Genomic DNA, 16,422 nt, shown 5'->3' on the forward strand with positions numbered 1-16,422 from the left:
AGGCTTTGAGCACAGGGCAGGTCTGCCAGGATGAGTCCAGCACAAAAGCTGGTGAAAGGGAGAGCTTTTAGGGGTGATTTATCCTGAAAATTCCACTGCACGTAGGATAAACCATCCTGAGACCGAGGGATCACTCCTCAGTGACCTGGCAGCTCTGTCTTGTGGACAGGAATAGTTTTTGCTGTTTTTCAATCAGCTGGTGCCATTGCACTCTTTCAGAATAAAGCAGGGCCAGCCAGAGTGAAAGGCAGGAGAGCAGGAAGGCTTCAAGGAGCACCTTGCTTCCACCTCCTGATTGCAGCATTGCCTCTGCTTTGCTGGCCTTTAGCAATCCAACATTCCTACTGCCTCGGGTTCAAAATGCAGCTGTTCATAACTAGGGGTGATTGTTTGCATGTGCTGCCTCTGCACCACATTTGTGGGGCCACTTCTGAGCCTGGGCCTGAAGAGCAAATGTGCATTTGAGCATCTGTGCTTTAATTCCTGCCTGGTATTGCTAATGATGAGTGCCATGGTGAGCTCAGCTCCCACCTTTCTTTCATGGCATTACTGCAGTGGACAAAGGAAAGCTGCTTGGAAAATGTGGCACTGATCAAACAGATCTTGGGGAGCTCTGTGAGACCCCTTCTTCCTGCACACAGCCAGGGCAGGGGGAAATAAAGGAATGTGGGATGAAGCCTGGCATTCCCAAGTGCTGGGGCTGCTCTAGGCTGGGACATCACTGCTCACCCCTCCCTCTGCCCCGGGGCTGCTCCCAGCCCTGTCCAAGTGCATTTGGCACTGGGATGTCCCTGCTCCAGCACCAGGGCCTGGGAAGGGTGTTTGGGGAGGGGCTGACACCAGCTTTGGGTGTAGCAGGGGATGGATGCCCGTGCTCATGGGCTGTGACAGTCAGTCAGCAGTGCTCTGTCCCTGCCACCACTTCAGACACCCCTCCTGGGGCCACTGAGCTGCAGCCACCCAGCAGCTCTTGCTTGGGCTGTCCTCTCTGTCCTTGTGGCCATGGAGCAGCTTTAGCCCCAGCTCTGCAGGGCAGGGCAGGGATTTGTGCCTCCAAAAGCCCAGAGTGGCACTGACAGAGCCACTTTCCCTTCCCAGCCAGCTGACAGCACCTGGGTGGGATCTCTGGCACCGACCTGAATGTGGCCCCAAATGCCCCAGGAAATCCTGTCCAGACATTGGCTGTGTAGGCAAAAAAAAAAAGAAAAAGTGTTGGCAGAAGGCAGATTTGGAGATTTGGAGAGGCAGTGACACAGTGGGGACACAGTGACAGCAGCTCACTGCCCAGGGCAGCAGGGCCTGTGTGGGTGGCCAGGGTGCCAGGCAGGAGCATCCAGGGACCTGCCCTGTGCAAAGGGATGCTCTGGGAAGTGCCAGAGGGAGGGAGGGAGGGAGGGAGCCCCAGAGATCCAGGAGTGGAGGAGAGCAGTGATGGCAGCAAGGCTCTGTAGGAAGTGAAGGTGCCTTGTGTGGAGACACCTGAGAAAACTGATGGTGGCACGAGCCTGGGTGGAGGTGGATGGGAGCCTGCATCCCCAAGGATTTCTGTTTAACACCTGGACACCCACCTAGGCTGGTGGATAGGTAAAAATGTCACAATTGTTGCTTGCTGTCTGTTCAAAATGGAATTTTCCTTGCCTTGCTTTCCCCTCAACTCTTCCATGCAGACTTGGAGTGAGGCAAAGCAAAAGCCAGCCTTTGGAAAAATCCTCTGCTGTGTTTAACACAGCACTTCTATAAATTACAGTGCTGTGATTTTTTGAAGTCTAACATTTAGAGAAATTGATGGTGGTTTGGGAAGCTGTAACCACAGCTCGCTGCAAACCTGGGATCCCTGTTTTCCAGGAGATATCCTAAGTTCTGCCAGTCCAGATGGTAAAGTTTTAATCTGACAGCCAGTCTGGGATGAAATATTGCTGGGAACAGGAGCAGTGCAGTTCTCTGGCCCATATTTTAGCATATCCATATTTGTGGGAGGGAGCAAACATCTCTCTCAGCAGTGTGAAGTCTGAAATATTGGTCATTGCAGAGGAAGGGATTAGTGCTGCAGGCAGGGCTGAGCAGTAAATGAAAAGCTCGTTAGTGCAAGATGTATGGAAGGAGCTGATGTGTGTGATGGCCCCAGCCCCACATGAGCAGCTGAAGTGCAGGATTTGTGTCAGCTCTGCTCCCACCTCCCTCCCCTCAGGTGGGATCCCCTGGGAGCCCAGAGAGCCACGTCCTGTGAGGGCCCAAATTGTCCAGGGTGGGAGGAGAAATGTGCCTGAAAGCTGCACAGGGGGTGCTGGGAGGCTGCTGGGGCTCAGGGGGTCTGCCTGTGCCAGAGCTGCATTTTCTAGCCAGGATTTGCCATTCCACACCACACCAGTGCAGGACCACATGGCTGAGTCTGAATCACAAGGTTCTCTTCACCCTTCACACTTTTTTCTTCTTTTTCTGGAAAAATCTCCAGATTTCCTCATGATTCTCTCATGATTTCCCCTTTTGCTACACCCACCTATAGCCCCAATACTGATTTTAGTCTTTTTCTCCCAACCTCACACCTTCCAACTCCTTACTCAGCCCCTCAGTCTCCTCAGCATGAGACTGGAATCAAAATCATGACAATTTATACATAAAACACATCTGGGAACCTTGTTATTTGGTTTTGGGTTCCTGAACCTGCAGGGCACTCCTGATATACCTTTTCAAGTTTTCCCTTCTGCAACCAGAAGCAAGAACTTAATGAGTTTCTCCTGCATTCCCCTGACTCCAGAATCTGGGGCTTAATGAAAATCTTTACCACTTGTGGAAATGATGATAAATTCTCTCGAGCTGAGGGCTCACTGGCATCTGTAACACACCCCATGTGCCACAGACCTCTCCATGTCCCACCTGCCCCTCCCTGGGCTGTGCTCCTCAGAACAGGCTCCCCTGGGACCTCCCTCAGCCACCTCCTTGGTTCACCTCCAGCTGGCACCCCAAGGGCTTCCCACTTTCTTCCCTTCTCTTCTTTCCCCAAACAGTCCCTGTTCCCTGTTTTCCCCCACACCCAGCACCTCTGTGCCCACTCCTGCTCCCTGGCTGCAGGGGTTGCTCCTCTTGCTCCCCCTCCTCCAAGCCCTGCACAGGTGGGGCCATGCCCAGGAGATCTCCCACCCCCCCAGGGGCACTGCCAGGGGAAGGAGCCCTGGAGCAGCTCTGGGTGTGCAGCAGTGCCCAGGCTGCTGGGGGCAGGCAGCAGGGAGCTCAGGGCAGGGGTTGGGGGTGCTGGAAGGCAAACCCCAGCCCAGAGACCCCACCCACTGTGGTGAACACCTACCTGTACAAGGCAGAGGCTGCTCTCTTCAGCCCTTTGGGTCTGTTGGGTTTGGGCTCCCCGGCCATGTTGATGTCTGCAAGGAAGGGACACGCAGCTGTGACAAGGCACGGCCAAGGAGCTGGGCTGGATGCACACAGCCCTGCCACAGAGAAACAGCTCCCCCACCCACTGCCACCTGCCTCTGGCACAGCTGGGGCCTGCTGGGGCTCCACAGGGAGATGAATAAACCTTGCACTTGGCAAAGCTCTTCCTGTTCCTTCCCAGAGCCACTCACCATTCCCTGCGCAGTCAGCACCCTGCTCATGGTCCTGTCCACACACACAGAACCAGGACAGCTTTCCTGGGAGAATTTTGTGTGATAAGGGAGAATCCAGACTTGCTGCAGGATGCTGATTCCTGAGTGGATCCACCCCTGGGTCCTGTGGGAATAACCAGGAATGCTGGGCACTGCCAGCTGGGCACTGCTGTGGGTCTGCCTGTGTTAAACTCTGCATGGTGCCCCTGCCTGAGCTGCTCTAGGGCAGCATCTTCTGCCAGGGGAGGGGAGAATGAGCTCCTCTGATCCCCTGAGGGAATGTCACTCCTTGGCCACGGTGCCAAAAGTGCTCCTGATGTGAGAATGAAGTGACACAGCCAATTTCATGGAGCTGCTGAGAGCCTGGAATCCAACATCAGTTGTGGAGCCAGAACTCAGAGAGGGGAGCGGTGGCAAATGCCCCATTGCCTTCCCAATCAGCCCTAAACCCTGCTGGTTCTTCAGGTCCTGTGTGCATGAAGAGCTGTCAGACCTCTGGGCATGTCAGATCTGAGCTGAGCAAGACAGGATTTCCTCATGTGGACCAGCACTGCCAAGCCCACCCTGAAACCATGGCCCACAGACATGGCAGAAATAAAGAGAAAGGAGAATTTATGTAAAAAACCCCTCATGTTTAAAAAATCCAAGTAGTGGAAGGTGAGGGAGTGAAAGAGCAGCTGCTGAGTCCATAGGGTTCTTCATCAGCTGCTGTGAGGCCAGTGATCCCACAGGGAGGAGCCCCACCTGTGTGCTCTGGAAAAGGCTGCCTGGGTTCAGAGACTCTTCATCACAGCTGGGTCACCTACTGGACATGCTGGACCTCAGGGGTGTGCCCTGAGCTGCCCTGAGGGTCCCCACAGAGAACCAGGGGCTGAGTGTCCCACCCATGGGCACATCCTGCAGCTCCCTGACAACACTGCCCCACTGAGCTTTGGGATGGACAGAGAGGTGATGGGAGAAAAAGGTCCCAGCATGGTTTGGGTTGGAAGAAATCCTCCCTGAAAGCCCATCCCATTCCACTCCTACCATGGGCAGGGACACCTCCCACTGTCCCAGGCTGCTCCCAGCCCTGTCCAGCCTGGCCTTGGACATTTCCAGGGATCCAGGGGCAGCCCCAGCTGCTCTGGGCACCCTGTGCCAGGGCCTCAGCACCCTCACAGGGAGGAATTCCTTCAATGATGCCTTCCCTTCTGCTACCTGCACCTCAGGGGGCAGCCAACCAACTTTGAGCACATCAGGCCATTCAAAACTTTTGTTTTTTCATGGTTTATGAAGGGACTTGATGAGGAAATGCGGACAGCTGGGTCCACACCCCCTCAAAATCCAGAGCCTACAAAGTGATCCAAAGGAACATCCTGCTGACTCAGGTATAACCTGGAAAATCCTCTGCAGGAGCACAGGGAGGCTGCAGCAGTGCTGGATGAGCTGAGCAGGAGGAGCACAGGCTGCACACACAGGACACAGCCCTGCAGGAGCATGGACACACTCCCACTGCCCAGGCCTTGCTGTGCAACTCCTTGGCTGCCTTTTAGGGTCTGTCAAGAGACTTTATTCCTGCTGAAGCTGGAGCCTGGCCTCTCTCTGAGCCTCAACAGCCACTGTGGTGTGGCTGGCTCAGGCATGGCCCTGAGCACTGCTCTGGGGCACATTCCCATCAGAGCCTGTGTCTGCCCTCCTCCCTCCACCCTGCCCTGCCCAGCTGAGGGGGGCCTGATGGACACAGGGCTGCACGTGGGCACAGGGCAGGTGCAGGGCCAGCTGCTGCCAGCAGGAACATTTCCCACACAGCCTGCTAAGCCACCGAGGCTGCTGGCACTGCCAAGGAACAAAAGGATCAGTCCTGCCTTGCTGAGCCCCAGCCCTGCCCAGCTGCAGCTCCCTGGCTCTGAACCCTTTCTGCTGCCAGGGTGCAGCTCACAGGTGCCAGTCACTGCTCCCATGGGCTGGAGAGCCCTGACAGCACCAGGATGGGAACCCTCCAAGGGAGAGGCACTGGAAGCCCAGGAGAGGAGAAGGACAACAATCAGCTCCATGTCCTGGGTTACAAGATGTGGCTGGGGCTGTGTGTTCTGTCCCCATGTGTCAGAGCTGGGGCAGTTCTCTGCTGTTCTTGGGGCAGTTTTTTCTTGATCTCTGCCCCAGCCAATCCTCCCTGCAGGAGATCTCTGCTGTCCATGGCCACTGAGTGTCCCTGCAGGGCTGATCCAATTCCAGCATCCCATGGGGAGATGCTGCATTGCCCAGGGCAGGAGCCAAGCATTCCTCCCTGGATCCAATGGGAGCCTGGCACAGCCCAGCAGCCTTTGCCCAGTGCATTGCCAGAGGAGCAGCTTCTGCTGCCCTGCATGGCCAGAGGGAGCCCAGGCCCATCTCCAGCAGCCCTGGAGCTGCAGAGGAAAACTCCCCCCTTGTGCAGGATCCCTGCTCCAGCAGAGCCACAGCTGGCACTGCAGGAGGGCTGAGCCCCCATGGGATGGGGCTGTGCCACCCCCTGACACACAGGGGACAGGGCCTGATCTCACTCTGGCAGGGTTGGTTTGCATTACTGCATTTGTTTTTTATTTTAATTTTCTTCCCTAATAAACAGCTGTTATACCTACTCCCATATCTTTGCCTGAGAGCCTTTTAATTTCAAAATTATAATAATTCAGAGGGAGGGGCTTTGCATTCTCCATTTCAGGGGAGGCTCCTGCCTTCCTTAGCAGACACCTGGCTTTTCAAACCAAGACCATTTGCTGGTCCCCACTGCTACAAAGAGCCCTGTGGAGCCCTTGCTGGCCCCAGACAACAGCAGGGAATTCATACTCTCAGCTATGGTGGTGATGGGCAGTCAGATCCCACAGGATTCCCTTGAGAGTGAAAAAGGAGAGACAAGAGCTCTGCAGGAACATCAGCCTGGACAGATTTTGCATCTCATTCCCATTCTGGCTCCCTCCTCTGCATCACTGACTCCATCTGCCCACCCAAGGCAGCCCTGATCCCTCCTGCTCATCCCCAGGCACCTGTTCCTGGAGAGCTTCTGCTTTTCCAGGCCACGTGGCAGGGGATGGTGGGATCCAGCTTCCAGTGCCTCCCTAGGGCAGCTGCCTCCTGCAGGGGCTGGGGTGTGTGCAGAAGGCACCCCAGAGGCTGCCAGGACCTGCAGGGACATTCCCCTCAGCAGGATGGCTGCAATGTCCCCTGGCAGCCCCAGCCTGTCCTCCCTCTCCACATGCCTACACAGCCAGCCTCTACTGAGAGAAAGGCTTCCAGCCTTGATTGTCTCACCACAGCTCTTCTGTGCTGGGTTCTGCTGCCAGGGGAGCATCCCAGAGCTCAGTCCTGCAAAGGGAACATCCCAGAGCTCACTCCTGCTAAAGGGAACATCCCAGAGCTCACTCCTGCAAAGGGAACATCCCAGAGCTCAGTCCTGCAAAGGGAACATCCCAGAGCTCACTCCTGCTAAAGGGAACATCCCAGAGCTCACTCCTGCTAAAGGAACATCCCAGAGCTCATTTCTGCTAAAGGGAACATCCCAGAGCTCACTCCTGCAAAGGGAACATCCCAGAGCTCAGTCCTGCAAAGGGAACATCCCAGAGCTCACTCCTGCTAAAGGGAACATCCCAGAGCTCACTCCTGCTAAAGGAACATCCCAGAGCTCATTTCTGCTAAAGGGAACATCCCAGAGCTCACTCCTGCTAAAGGGAACATCCCAGAGCTCACTCCTGCAAAGGGAACATCCCAGAGCTCACTCCTGCCAGGAGAAGATCCCAGAGCTCACTCCTGCCAGGGGAACATCCCAGAGCTCACTCCTGCTAAAGGGAACATCCCAGAGCTCACTCCTTTTAAAGGGAACATCCCAGAGCTCACTCCTGCAAAGGGAACATCCCAGAGCTCACTCCTGCAAAGGGAACACCCCAGAGCTCACTCCTGCAAAGGGAACATCCCAGAGCTCAATCCTGCAAAGGGAACATCCCAGAGCTCACTCCTGCTAAAGGGAACATCCCAGAGCTCACTCCTGCTAAAGGAACATCCCAGAGCTCACTCCTGCCAGGGGAACATCCCAGAGCTCACTCCTGCAAAGGGAACATCCCAGAGCTCACTCCTGCAAAGGGAACATCCCAGAGCTCACTCCTGCCAGGAGAACATCCCAGAGCTCACTCCTGGCAAAAAGAACATCCCAGAGCTCACTCCTGCTAAAGGGAACATCCCAGAGCTCACTCCTGCTAAAGGGAACATCCCAGAGCTCACTCCTGCAAAGGGAACATCCCAGAGCTCACTTCTGCTAAAGGGAACATCCCAGAGCTCACTCCTGCAAAGGGAACATCCCAGAGCTCACTCCTGCTAAAGGAACATCCCAGAGCTCACTCCTGCTAAAGGGAACATCCCAGAGCTCACTCCTGGCAAAGGGAACATCCCAGAGCTCACTCCTGCTAAAGGAACATCCCAGAGCTCACTCCTGCCAGGGGAACATCCCAGAGCTCACTCCTGCTAAAGGGAACATCCCAGAGCACAATCCTGCTAAAGGGAACATCCCAGAGCTCACTCCTGCTAAAGGGAACATCCCAGAGCTCACTCCTGCAAAGGGAACATCCCAGAGCTCACTCCTGCTAAAGGGAACATCCCAGAGCTCACTCCTGCCAGGGGAACATCCCAGAGCTCACTCCTGCAAAAAGAACATCCCAGAGCTCACTCCTGCTAAAGGGAACATCCCAGAGCTCACTCCTGCTAAAGGAACATCCCAGAGCTCACTCCTGCTAAAGGGAACATCCCAGAGCTCACTCCTGCTAAAGGGAACATCCCAGAGCTCACTCCTGCAAAAAGAACATCCCAGAGCTCACTCCTGGAAAAGGGAACATCCCAGAGCTCACTCCTGCTAAAGGGAACATCCCAGAGCTCACTCCTGCTAAAGGGAACATCCCAGAGCTCACTTCTGCTAAAGGGAACATCCCAGAGCTCACTCCTGCTAAAGGGAACATCCCAGAGCTCACTCCTGCTAAAGGAACATCCCAGAGCTCACTCCTGCTAAAGGGAACATCCCAGAGCTCACTCCTGCTAAAGGGAACATCCCAGAGCTCACTCCTGCAAAGGGAACATCCCAGAGCTCACTCCTGGCAAAGGGAACATCCCAGAGCTCACTCCTGCTAAAGGAACATCCCAGAGCTCACTCCTGCTAAAGGGAACATCCCAGAGCTCACTCCTGCTAAAGGAACATCCCAGAGCTCACTCCTGCTAAAGGGAACATCCCAGAGCTCACTCCTGCTAAAGGAACATCCTAGAGCTCACTCCTGCTAAAGGAACATCCCAGAGCTCACTCCTGCTAAAGGGAATATCCCAGAGCTCACTCCTGCAAAGGGAACATCCCAGAGCTCACTCCTGCTAAAGGAACATCCCAGAGCTCACTCCTGCTAAAGGAACATTCCAGAGCTCACTCCTGGCAAAGGGAACATCCCAGAGCTCATTCCTGCTAAAGGGAACATCCCAGAGCTCACTCCTGCTAAAGGGAACATCCCAGAGCTCACTCCTGCTAAAGGGAACACCCCAGAGCTCACTCCTTTTAAAGGGAACATCCCAGAGCTCACTCCTGCTAAAGGGAACATCCCAGAGCTCACTCCTGCTAAAGGGAATATCCCAGAGCTCACTCCTTTTAAAGGGAACATCCCAGAGCTCACTCCTGCTAAAGGAACATCCCAGAGCTCACTCCTGCTAAAGGGAATATCCCAGAGCTCACTCCTGCAAAGGGAACACCCCAGAGCTCACTCCTGCTAAAGGGAACACCCCAGAGCTCACTCCTGCAAAGGGAACATCCCAGAGCTCACTCCTGCAAAGGGAACATCCCAGAGCTCACTCCTGCTAAAGGAACATCCCAGAGCTCACTCCTGCTAAAGGGAATATCCCAGAGCTCACTCCTGCAAAGGGAACATCCCAGAGCTCACTCCTGCTAAAGGGAACATCCCAGAGCTCACTCCTGCTAAAGGGAACATCCCAGAGCTCACTCCTGCTAAAGGGAACATCCCAGAGCTCACTCCTGCAAAGGGAACATCCCAGAGCTCACTCCTGCTAAAGGAACATCCCAGAGCTCCCTCCTGCTAAAGGGAACATCCCAGAGCTCACTCCTGCCAGGGGAACATCCCAGAGCTCACTTCTGCTAAAGGGAACATCCCAGAGCTCACTCCTGGCAAAGGGAACATCCCAGAGCTCTCTTCTGCTAAAGGGAACATCCCAGAGCTCACTTCTGCTAAAGGGAACATCCCAGAGCTCACTCCTGCTAAAGGAACATCCCAGAGCTCCCTCCTGCTAAAGGGAACATCCCAGAGCTCACTCCTGCCAGGAACAGCCTGAGGAGCTCTCCTGTGCTCAGCTTGGCCCACAAGGGGCAGATCAAAGGCAGCTGAGTTTGCACCTTGTCCAGGACATGAACAGACACCCAGCTATCACACAGTCCTTTTGCCTCCTCCTGGAATTCCAGGCCTTTGGGACCAGCAGAGATCAGAGGTTTTCTGAGAGGAGGTTTTCCCCTCAGCAAACCTTTCATCTCTCTATTCAGCTAAGTGAGCAGGTACTCCCTGTCTCTGGGCCACATCTCCTCTGTCTGGAGCACCACAAGGAGCTCCTGGGCTCCCCCAGGCCCTCTCCATCCTATCTCAGGCTGCACATGTGGGCAACATCTGGGCTGGAAGCATTCCTGGCAGGCTGAGCTCTGCCAGGGCTGTAGCTCCACTCTCTGGAGCTCAAGAGAAGTGAGCAGAAGTTTCTGGTATCTGGATAAACCTCAGAGGAAGCAGCATGGCCTCAGCACAACTTCCCATGTCAGGCTGTGCCAGCAGCAGGGTGGGAATGGGCTGCAAATTACTTTCCTGGGTGCACATTGCTGCAGCAGGCTTGGAAATCACCATTTTTCATTAAAAATCACCATTTTTCATTACAAATCCTCTCCCCAGTTCCAATTCTCAGCTTGGAGCTGGTGACACCTCAGAGCAATCTGCAAAAGCCAAGATGCAGCTGGGGGGATTTGCTTGTTAGTTCTCATGCCCCAGCAGTGCAGACTGGGGGCAGTTCCCTCGTTTCACAGCTGCTGGCTGAAGGCAGGCTGAGCTGGCCTGGAGATCAGCTCTCCTGACAGGCTGAGGGTAAGGCTGCTCCTGAAGGCAATCACTGAAACACACAATAGGTTGGGGTGGCAGGGTCCTTAAAGCCCATCCTATCCCACCCCTGCCATGGCAGGGACACCTTCCACTGTCCCAGGTGCTCCAAGCCCTGTCCAGCCTGGCCTTGGGCACTGCCAGGGATGCAGGGGCAGCCACAGCTGCTCTGGGCACCTGTGCCAGGGCCTCAGCTCCCTCACAGGCAAGAATTCCTTCCCAATATCCCATCCATCCCTGCCTCTGGCAGTGGGAAGCCATTCCTCTTGTCCTATCCATGTGTTTGGTACCAGGCAATGTCTTTCCCCCCCTTGTTCTTCCCCAGCAGGTCCAGGACAAGACCCTGGGATGATCCAGAACTCTGCTTTTGCTGTTTGGCTGGTACAATCACAGCCCAGAGCTGAAATTTTGGGCCACAATGTCTCATGTGCCTGGATCCCATCCCACAGGGGAGCTGGGAGCCTTCAGCCCCTGCTGGGGGCTGCTGTTGGAATGCTGGTCTCCAGCTCTGTGCCTGGATCCTGCTGACCCTGCCCTGTCACTCTGGGCCTGCTGGGCCATCACTGGGCCAGCTCTGACCCTCTCTGCAGATCCAGCATCCCAGTCTGACTGGGACTGAGCCATCCCTGCACCATCCCCCATGGGACTGATGCTGCTTGGGTTTTCCTTTAGTTCTTTGATATCTTCTCTGTATTCCTTGCCCATGTATTTGTAACTCTGTCACCTACTGTTTTAGTGACTGATTTTCCCAGTAATTTTCCAAGGCCTTTCCTTAGGCAGAAGGACAAACCAAGTTCCAGAGCTCCAAGCCCCGAGGGGTTCAGGACTCCAGTGGTGCCTTGGTTCTTCCTGGGAACCAAGGCCATGAACAACTCTTGGAGATGCATTCCATGGACAGAGCACAGCCAGTGCCAAGGGGGGACTCCAGAGAAGGGGCTTGACCTGGGGGGGGAGGGAATTGCCTCACCACTTGTGCTGCTAATTGGTGCTTTTTATCAATTATGCTAATTTCCTAAAACCTATAAAAATGTACTCACCCCTGTGAGGGTGGCCTTTTATGGACATCTTTCCATAACTGCCCCTAAAATCCTTCAAATAAAAATCCACTTTATAGTCACAGAGTTCCCAGAATGACCAGGTTGGAAGAGACCTTCAAGATCATCGAGTCCAACCCAGCCCCAAGCCCTCAGCTAAACCCTGGCACCCAGTGCCACATCCAGGCTTTGTTAAACACCCCCAGGGATGGGGACTCCACCACCTCCCTGGGCAGCCATTCCAGAACTTTATCACTCTTTCCATGAAAAACTTTTCCCCAATCTCCAGCCTGGATTTCCCTTGGTGCAGCTTGAGGCTGTGTGCTCTGGTTGTGTCAGTGCTGCTGGAGAAAGAGCTCAGCCCCAGCTGAGCACAGGCACCTTTCAGGAGCTGTGAGAGTGATGAGGGCAGCCCTGAGTCTCCTTTTCTCCAGGCTGAGCACCCCCAGCTCCCTCAGGGCTTCCTCACTCACAGGGTTTGTGTTCCCAGCCCCTCTCCAGCCTCATTTCCCCCTCTGGATGTGCTCAACCCTTCCCACCCTCAGGGCCCAGAGCTGGGCACAGCACTCAGGGTGTGCCCCCAGCAGTGCCCAGTGCAGGGGCACAGTGACCTCCCTGCTCCTGCTGGCCACACCATTCCTGACCCAGGCCAGGAGCCCTTGGCCCTCTTGGCCCCCAGGGCACTCTGCTGGCTCGTGGTCAGTCACTGCTGACCAGCACCCCCAGGTCCCTTTGTGCCTGGCACTGTCCAGCCACTCTGTCCCCAGCCCAGAGCACTGCAGGGGTTATTGTGGCCAAAATGCAGGACTGGGCACTTGGACTTATTAAACTTCATCCTGTTAGACTGTGCTCATCCATCCAAGTGTTCCAAGTCTCTCTGCAGAGCCCTCCTACCCTCCAACAGATGGACACACAATTCCAGTTTAAGTGTTATCCACAAACTTACTAACAAAATTCAATCCTCTCATCCTGTCAGCTGCTGCTTGGAGAAAGAGACCAACCCTCAAAATACCACCTCCTTCCTAAAATTATCTCAAGTTTCATTTCCAAAAATGGGGAAAAAGGCCATAGCACAGCTCACCCAGTGTGTACTGGCAGAAAAGGCTACAGGACAGCCCACTCAGCAAGTACGGGGGACAAAGGCCACAGCACAGCCCTCCCAGAGGGCTGCTAGGGGGAAAGGCCACAGGACAGACACAGCAGAGCCCACCCAGCAGGGTACTGGGGAAAAAGGCCACAGCACAGCACAGCCCTCCCAGGGGGCTAATGGGGAAAAGGCCACAGCACAGCACAGCACATCCAGCAGATTATTGGGGAAAAGGCCACAGCACAGCCCACCCAATGGGCTGCTGGAGATAAAGGCCACAGCACAGCACAGCCCAGCCCTCCCAGGGGCCTAATGGGGAAAAGGCCACAGCACAGCACACCATAGCCCTCCCAGCAGGCTACCAGGGAAAATGGCCACAGGACAGACACAGCAGAGCCCACCCAGCAGGCTACTGGGGGGAAAGGCCACAGCACAGCCACAGGACAGCCCTCCCAACAGGCTGGTGGGGACAAAGGCCATAGGACAGCCCACCCAGTGGGCTACTGGGGACAAAAACCACAGCACAGCTCACCCAGCAGGCTACTGGGGAAAAAGGCCACAGGACAGCCCAGCCCAGCCCTCACAGGGGCTGCTGGAGATAAAGGCCAAGCACAGCCCAAGCCAGGCCAGCCCTCTCAGTGGGCTACAGAGGAAAGGCCACAGCCCAGCCCAGCCCTCACAGGGGCTGCTGGAGCTAAAAAGGCCAAGCACAGCCCAACCCAGCACGGCCCTCCCAGCGGGCTACAGGGGAAATGCCACAGCCCAGCCCAGCCCTCTCAGTGGGCTACAGGGGAAAAAGGCCACAGCACAGCCCAGCACAGCCCAGCCCTCACAGGGGCTGCTGGAGATAAAAAGGCCACAGCCCAGCCCAGCCCTCACAGGGGCTGCTGGAGATAAAAAGGCCAAGCACAGCCCAGCCCTCACAGGGGCTGCTGGGGATAAAAAGGCCAAGCACAGCCCAGCCCTCACAGGGGCTGCTGGAGATAAAGGCCAAGCACAGCCCAAGCCAGCCCAGCCCTCACAGAGACTGCTGGGGATATAAAGGCCAAGCACAGCCCAACCCAGCCCAGCCCAGCCCTCACAGGGGCTGCTGGGGATAAAAAGGCCAAGCACAGCCCAAGCCAGGCCAGCCCAGCCCAGCCCTCACAGGGGCTGCTGGAGATAAAAAGCCCAAGCACAGCCCAACCCAGCCCAGCCCAGCCCTCACAGGGGCTGCTGGAGATAAAAAGCCCAAGCACAGCCCAAGCCAGGCCAGCCCTCCCCAGGGCTACAGGGGGAAAGGCCAAAAGGCCACAGCCCAGCCCAGCCCTCACAGGGGCTGCTGGAGATAAAAAGGCCAAGCACAGCCCAACACAGCCCAGCCCAGCCCAGCCCCTCACAGGGGCTGCTGGGGATAAAAAGCCCAAGCACAGCCCAAGCCAGGCCAGCCCTCCCCGGGCTGGTGGCCACGTTGAGCCGGGCCCTGGCTGTGTCCCTCACTCACCCAGGCTCTGGCCGGCCAGCACGCGGCCGTTCTCGCCCAGCACGGCGGCGCGCGCGTGCCGCTCGTTGGAGTACTGCACGAAGGCGTAGCCCTTGTGCACGGAGCAGCCGACCACGCGGCCGTACTTGGAGAAGATGGTCTCCACATCCGACTTCTTCACCACCGCCGTGTTCAGGTTGCCGATGAACACCCGCGAGTTGATGGACTTGGGGTCATTCTTGTTGGTGATGTTGCTGGTCTGCACCTTCAAGGACATCTTGGATGCCTGCAAGGAGAGGTGGAGAGGAAGAAGGGTGTGAGGAGGAATTCACAGAGAAAAGGGTGGGGGGCAAAGCTCTCAGAAGCGGCTCCTCAGATCCCATCTCCGGGAGCCCCTGGGTTTTGGGAGACCGCTGGCACAGTCGATCCTAAATTCAATCTATTTTCAATTCAATCCAAATTCTTGATTCTGGAAATCATTTGATCGGGCTGACCCCTGGTTCTGTGCAGGGCCAGGAGCTGAACTTAATGATGTCTGTGGGGTCCCTTCCAACTCAGGGTATTCTGTGATTCTAAGGTTGCTTTTAGGGGAGAAACCAAGATTTAAATCCATTTCACATCTAAGTGAAAGCTTTAATGCTGTCATACTAAAGCTTTTACCTGTCTATGCTAAACCACAATTCAAAGAACTCTTTGTGAAGCAGTCTGTATCCAGCACCTTGGTTCATGCCCACTTTTCCAGGCATTCCCCTGCCACTTCCCAGCCCAGCCCTCACCAGCACAGGGATGGGTTTGTCCCTGTGAGGCCACACTCACACCTGGAAGGGGACTTGGGATTTCTGGATATAAGTGAAGAGATGTAAGCAGTGATCAGCCCACGTGCTCCTGCTGGCACCTGCACTGCACTGCCTGCACGCCAGGCTTTGTGCAAACAGGAGGTGTCACTGTTAGCCTGGAAATCACCATCACAGCAGCTGGGAGCCACTCCAACCCCTTCCCGTGGCTGCCAGGCAGGACAAGCTCCTCCCCGGGCAGCACTGGGACAGGATTGCCCTCTGAACAGGAGGGACAGGGCTGAAATCGTGTGAAACCCAAGGCACTGTGACCTGTCTGCTCCAGCTCCAGCAGAACCCCCAGCTGTGCAGAGACCAGCTTGGTTCCCACCTTCCAGAGCCACAGGGATGTTTGGGATCCTGATGTGCTGCACACACAGGCTCTGGGACTGACCCAGGGGCTGTGCAAGGTGTTCTGTGATGCACATGGAGGTGCTGCTCTTCCCCAGCCCCTTCCAGCAGCAAGCACAGGTGTCCCCATCCCAAGGGCAGCACCACCAGGGTGTCCACAACTCCTGGAGGTCCCCAAGCCTGGCACAGGGGTTGTGCTGCTACCACAGGGCCTGGTGTCCCCTGCCTGGTGGCCCCAGCCCCTGCCCTGGCACTGCCTGGCTTTGGGGTTTTGGCTCTCTGGGCCCCAAGTCTGAGCAGCCTGGTCCAAGGTGGGGACAGCTGGTGCCATTGCACCCTTTCAGAATAAAGCAGGGACAGCCAGAGTGAAAGGCAGGAGAGCAGGAAGGCTTCAAGGAACACCCTGCTTCCACCTCCTGATTGCAGCATTGCCTCTGCTTTGCTGGCCTTTAGCAATCCAACATTCCTACTGCCTCGGGTTCAAAATGCAGCTGTTCATAACTAGGGGTGATTGTTTGCATGTGCTGCCTCTGCACCACATTTGTGGGGCCACTTCTGAGCCTGGGCCTGAAGAGCAAATGTGCATTTGAGCATCTGTGCTTTAATTCCTGCCTGGTATTGCTAATGATGAGTGCCTGCCTGCCTGCCCTGGTGCAGCCCCTGTGGACCCTGTCTCCCCTCTCTGCTGTTCCCAGCCCAGCCTGCCCCAGGCACTGACAGGGCAGTGTGGGATGTTCCAGCTTTGCTGAGCCCCCAGACATGGAGTTCCCTTTCCTACACTCCTACCCTGGCAGGCTGAGCCTGCCAAAAAGCCACAATATTTGGGAGTTGCAACCAAGACTTCCCAAAACCCCAGTCCTGCTCCTTCCTTGTGCTCTCCTGCACAGATATTCCCCACAGAACACAAAATCTTTGGTTGCTTCTCTCTCCTCTGTTAG

At 55.8% G+C, this 16,422-nt stretch overlaps 1 protein-coding gene across 6 annotated transcripts in view; it reads right to left on the reverse strand.

The window, feature by feature from the left end:
• Positions 1-16,422, reverse strand: part of RALY (RALY heterogeneous nuclear ribonucleoprotein) — a 154,977-nt gene that overhangs the window by 15,950 nt on the left and 122,605 nt on the right. For all 6 annotated transcript variants that reach the window (XM_077187307.1, XM_077187309.1, XM_054644332.2 and 3 more), the window contains 2 exons: positions 14,322-14,586; positions 3,302-3,374 (listed from right to left, as the gene is read on the reverse strand). In XM_077187307.1, coding sequence (XP_077043422.1) covers positions 3,302-3,374; positions 14,322-14,577 — 329 coding nt within the window. In that variant the 5' untranslated portion in view covers positions 14,578-14,586. The remainder of the gene's footprint in view (positions 1-3,301; positions 3,375-14,321; positions 14,587-16,422) is intronic.

The sequence above is a fragment of the Agelaius phoeniceus genome, chromosome 17 (genome assembly GCF_051311805.1).
Source record: "Agelaius phoeniceus isolate bAgePho1 chromosome 17, bAgePho1.hap1, whole genome shotgun sequence".
NCBI lineage: Eukaryota > Metazoa > Chordata > Aves > Passeriformes > Icteridae > Agelaius > Agelaius phoeniceus.